The 5,356-nt window shown below is 46.0% G+C and overlaps 1 protein-coding gene across 3 annotated transcripts; it reads right to left on the reverse strand.

The window, feature by feature from the left end:
• Positions 1-250: 250 nt before the first annotated feature.
• Positions 251-4,870, reverse strand: LOC147962187 (uncharacterized). Of its 3 annotated transcripts, none has more exons than XM_087536191.1 (5): positions 4,761-4,870; positions 4,137-4,349; positions 2,950-3,985; positions 2,737-2,847; positions 251-2,457 (listed from the first exon to the last, which is right to left on the reverse strand). In XM_087536191.1, the coding sequence occupies exons 4-5, from the start codon at positions 2,833-2,835 to the stop codon at positions 715-717; spliced, it is 1,842 nt and encodes a 613-aa protein (XP_087392317.1). In that variant the 5' UTR covers positions 2,836-2,847; positions 2,950-3,985; positions 4,137-4,349; positions 4,761-4,870; the 3' UTR covers positions 251-714. The 3 variants fall into 3 exon arrangements, with proteins under 3 accessions (XP_087392317.1, XP_087392316.1, XP_087392315.1); XM_087536190.1 differs by having other exon boundaries at positions 251-2,021; positions 2,208-2,847; XM_087536189.1 differs by having other exon boundaries at positions 251-2,847.
• Positions 4,871-5,356: the final 486 nt, after the last annotated feature.

Consider the following 5,356-nt stretch of genomic DNA (forward strand, 5'->3'; position numbering starts at 1 on the left):
GGGATGCATTAAGCAACTTTGCGCTCGAAACATGCCACATTCCGCAGTTCCAAAACAAATCAGAAGAGCAATTAATGCAATCCCCGCAGAAAAATCGAGTCCTTGTGCCTCCCAACAAAATTTAGCCCCCATATACCAAATAGTTCATCTCCATTTCTTGACACAGTTCCGAAAGAAAAGGCAGAGCTGATCACTCTCCATACGGCCACAGAAAGATCTTAATTTTGGGAGGAACTTTACGGATGCGGTGTGAGAGCAACATAAACATTAGAGCTTGTACTACATTACACATGACGCAACTAATGAAAATCCGAATCAGTATCATAATAATTTCGGTGGTACATAGAAAAAGGCAAAAGATGAGATATAGGGGTACTTCATCAGCCGCACTAAGACTGGAATCGAAATGGAGTTATAAATTCAACGCAAACAACGAGAATGGATTACAGAAGCTGGATTCAGGGAAAGGATTTGCAGATTGTTGACCTGCTATGTTGGGCGGATTTCTGTGATCTCATCGTTGGAATCATTGTCCACATTTAGTACGATGTGGCCAGCAGCACTAGCCTCCACAGCTTCAACAGTTGTTTTGGACGGCTTTGGTTCCTTATCTATAAGAGAGGAATATTTAGTGAGGAGCAGGATGTGGGTCAGAAACTCACCACCGTTGCTCAGCTGCCTGGCATGGAATCCCCCGGTTGCATTGGTTGCTGCCTAGCACAACATCTCCGTCCACACTGTTCCAATTATCGCCATCTTATGTTCGAGCCCCAAGTCCATGTCGAGCATTGTGTGAGCCAGGGTGCATGCTTTCACCAGCACATGCTGGCCCGGGTAAGAATCCCAACCATCTTCCGTCAAGTCAGCATCTAGTCTTCTTATCGACTCAAAACCCCCGGAGTTGTAATTCAGAATTCTCTTGTGAGAATCAACCACATTAGCTCTGTCCCCACCTGGTTTCATTACATAGACCGGGCCATACATATCCGAACCATAACAGAGGCAGGTTTCCTGAAACATGTCCTTAGCAGCTGGTTTCATTGGCAGAATGTCAGGGTGCTCGATGAGGAGGTACATCATGTAATCAGAGAGAGTATTGACTGCTTCAGCCATGTCCTTGTCGACCAGCTCCAATTTGGCGGCAGGGTTATTGAGGAAGGTGCTTGTTGCTATATGCCAGATAAGCACGCTCTTGTGAAATCCATAACTCAGGCTCCAATCTAGCTGTTTGATCTGGGCGACGCCGCTGAACCTGCGAGCCCAGTTCCCACTCCTGATGTCCACTTCTTCAATTCGTACCATATGACTCTTGTCACCTCTGAGCAAGCCCCATACAAACTCCTTCACGGCAGGAGAAAGCTTGGCATGTTTGGTGCAGCGAACTTTGTGCCACAAGTCCCGGAGCCCAGTCAAACGGGCTATTCTAACCTTGAGGTCCATCTTTCTGCTGTGAACACAGAAGGATATGAAGTCAAATTGCCCGACGGAATCGGACCACCTTCCATCCTTAAGGACGAGGAGGTGGTGCCGTGCGAACAGAATCTCATTGGCCAGCCACTTCCACCTGCGGCGTCTCAAGCTGGCACATGTCCAGGTTGACCCAATCGCCTTGAAAACGGATGCCATCTCCAGTGCACAAGCTCCGCCCAGAAGAGCAAAAGTGATCACAATGTCGGGTGTGCTGTGCACATCTCGCTTGCTTTTTCTGAAGACCACAAGAGCGGCGAAGCAAGAGACAAGTGAAATGGCACGGATGCAGTAGCCATACCTTGTGTGGATCACTTCTGCCTTGGTGTACAGCATGTCGTACATCAGGGCGAGCTGCACCTCTATTTCCTTGAACATCTTCCCAATATGACTCTTCTCCTTTGCCGATGCATCTTTGCTCTGGTCGTTTTCCCATTGATACTCTTGTGCATGACCCTTCTCTAGCAGGGCAATGCGGTGATTATTCCAATTTATGGATGCCTCATTCCTGTCTATGATTAAAGGCTTGACAAATACATGGCGCAACGCGTGTGCTGTCATCACAATAAATACATAAGTTCCAAATTGTTTGTTTTGCGTGAAACAGTCTCTTTCTTCTCCTTCTTCTATTTCTACTATATCTTCTACCCACCGACTCCTATGCACCACCAGCGAATTAACTTTTTGGATTCTTTTCGGTAAACCGGCAAATGAACTGCGGGTGGTGTCACTAGGCTCACCTGTGAGGACGGCAGCATCCTTCTTTGTGGGAAACTCACGACGAATAGCACGAATCCACCGCCGGTAGAAAGGCTTCTTAACTCGTCGCCTTCTTTTGTAATGGGAACCACCCTTGCTTGCAAGCTTCAGTGCCCATATCCTCTCGCCATACTTGAGAATTCCGGAGGCAAGAACCAACATAGCGGCGTGGACAAAGTTTGCCCCGCCTGCAATGATGTACTTGTAGAGCACATATGCAGTACAGGCGACCTGCACAAACATGTTTAGCAGGTGACGCAGCCAGAGTTCATTGTCCTCCAGGGCGTACGCGGTGATGGTGTCCTGGCCGCCGAGGTGCAGCAGAAGAAACGGCGCCCAGAACGCCACCAGCTGGTGCTCGCTGGATGATTTTTTCGACAATGACGAGGACATGTGCCCCAGGGCGTATGTTGCAACGACATCAGCAAGCAGATATACCAGCCAGAGGAGGGCCTTGGTAACAAATGAGACACTGTAGCGGCGGATCCCAGCAAAGAAGAAGAGGATAACCTGCAGACTGAAGCTGACGATAACAACTACTTGGATTTCCCACTCATTCCACAGTTCCATCCAAGATGGCATCGCAGACGGTGCTTCAGCTCCATCCATTGGTACGCCAAGCTGCAAGCAAGAAATTTAACTACATCATTATATACAGATCTAATATGCCACAATATACATAGCTTGAAATAATAGTATGCGCACAAATGTATGAATGCATACCTGTGACTGAGCTAGGTTAACCTGTGTGCAGAGCTCAAAATGGTTTTGTGCGGGAGGGAGAGCTCAAGAGAGGTACAAGAAGAATGGAGGGATCCAGTGTATGTCACAATATCTTCAACGCTCTCATGGGTCTCAGATTTACAAGCTGGTCGGCACATGTACATGTGGAGCCAGCGTATTCCAGTCCAAATCCAGATAGCCAAGTTGACATACAAAAATGACGAGTGGAGGACAGGTACACACGGCAGATGAGTTTACTTCATTTCAAATGGAACTTCGACCCTACGGATTTGTTTACTTGGTACTTTCATGTTCTCTAGCGTGCAAGTTGATGGCAATGCTCAATTATGAAGGAAGAAGATTAATTAAATGCATCCGTCGGAAGTCGAGCTTTAAATGAAGTCAAGTCTTGCATCAAGTGTGCATATATTACTATGTACTCCTAGCTCCTATACAAAAGCACATGCACTCCATTATTTCTAACGGCAACTTGATTATGGACTGTTGACTGGAATATCCATGGATATGACATATACTAGCTCCATTTAAGGCTATGATGCCATAAAAGCGTTGAAGATAAGACATGGTAGATATACATATTGACGAACCTTGAATTAATTTCAATGAAGGGGCGATCTAGAAGTTAAGCTGCGGATTTTGTGTCCCATGGAGAACGCGCTCAAAAATTCTTTTTAACAACTATTGCGCGTCGTATGGGTGATTGGTTAGTACTTTAGTGTTGTTTTCAGCAAAGGATGAAGTTAGTTTTCACACCTGTGTGCAGAGCAGCTAGCAGCAGTTGATACTGTTTGTTTTGTACTTGGCTGGTTTACCTGAATTCAGACGTGAGGCACGAAACATTTGACTTAGGAGCACCATGCCTCAGAAGAATCTTCATCCGGTTTGTCATTTCAGATATAGACAGAAAGAACAGCTCCACTCCCACCACTTAACCCAAGCAATTCAAACAAAAATAAATCCTCAGCTTTCCCCTGGTTCTAGTCAATCAGAACTTCAGAAGATGAACTTCAATAATCTGCATTCAATAGGGCAAGTAAATTAAAAATATTTGAAGTAACAAACATTAATTCCGTCTGGTTATACTGTTATAAACGTGTTGTCTAAAATTTACTGGAAGGAACTGCAGGAGCAGTTTTTTTTTTCCTTTCGAAAAGTAAAAGAAATACCTCTGCTGGACCCCTCAAGTAATACAAGGGATCACTACCCTTGCATACACATGGGCCATGGCTCCAAATTTCTAAGTCACGTTCATTTGCTTTCAGATACCGTTTTCGGAGAAGCTAACTTTATTCCTCACAATATGGAAGTGATTTATCTTCCAGGTTTGCAGATGGATTCGTACATGGCTTCTCTTGAATGAACCTTCATCAGATTTGCCACTTCAAACATAGATAAGAAGAACATCTTCAGTCTGGCTCAGTCCAAGCGATTCAAGTAAAAACTCAACAAGACAATCCATGATCCGCCTATAGCGACCAATGACCTATCTGCAGTTCTGCACTGCACTACACAAAAGACATCCATCTGTGATCATCCTTTTGTGGTTGTATTCTTGGGAGGCATACCTCACTAGCAGCATAGTACTACGGCAGCGAGTTTATTATGCATATGACTGCAGTACCTGATAGCTCGCCTAACATGACAGACTTTATGAGAGGAGAAACAGCAATAATTAACTATTTTTAGTGTAGGCCTCAAGTATGACATAAAAAGGGGATCATATACCGAATCCATCAAAGCAGCAAGAACAATCTCTCCAGGCAATAATACACTGAAAACCTCTGACCAACCTTTGAGTTAGCTGATGAGCGTGTAAAATAGTCAGTGCTCTTCACAACTCTAAGTAACAGCATTCCAGCTACCACTTTCTCAGACATTTTTGGTGGTCACCTTCTGAACCCTGCCAGCAAACCACAAGCGTCATTCTTTCAGACCGACAACAAAACCAATATTCGGTCGAGATTATGTGCGTACAATTGTGTAACTAAGCCCAAGGTAAACGAAATCCAATATTCCCACAAGACTTGATTTTATCATCAGCCTGCAAATTAATAAAATTGTGATAGACTAATTTGGTTAGCAAGTCGCAGCAGCACATGGCACCGAAGCGGGCTAGGCAAGCATGAAAACAGAAGGGAGCTAAAATCAAGTCTGTAGGGGACGAGCTCAGTCCCTTGCCTAAGGGGGCGTGTGGAGACGTCGAGAGTCGCCCGGCGCGGTCGACGGAGAGATCCAACGGTGTGGTGTGTCACGCACCGTGGAACCGAAGCAGAGGATTTGGGCGCGCAGACGGAGCTCGGGCCATGTCGCGCGAAGAGCTCTCGCTTCTTCCATGGACGGGCGGCTAGACCGGACCGGCGCGCGCCGGGCCGCTGGTCGCGGCGGG

The sequence above is a fragment of the Triticum urartu genome, chromosome 7A, assembly GCF_056163025.1.
Source record: "Triticum urartu cultivar PI428250 chromosome 7A, HENAU_Tu73, whole genome shotgun sequence".
NCBI classification, from domain to species: domain Eukaryota; kingdom Viridiplantae; phylum Streptophyta; class Magnoliopsida; order Poales; family Poaceae; genus Triticum; species Triticum urartu.

Coding starts and splice junctions, on each gene's coding strand:
- LOC147962187 (XM_087536189.1), bottom strand. CDS start 2,835: ATGGATGGAGCTGAAGCACCGTCTGCGATGCCATCTTGGATGGAACTG.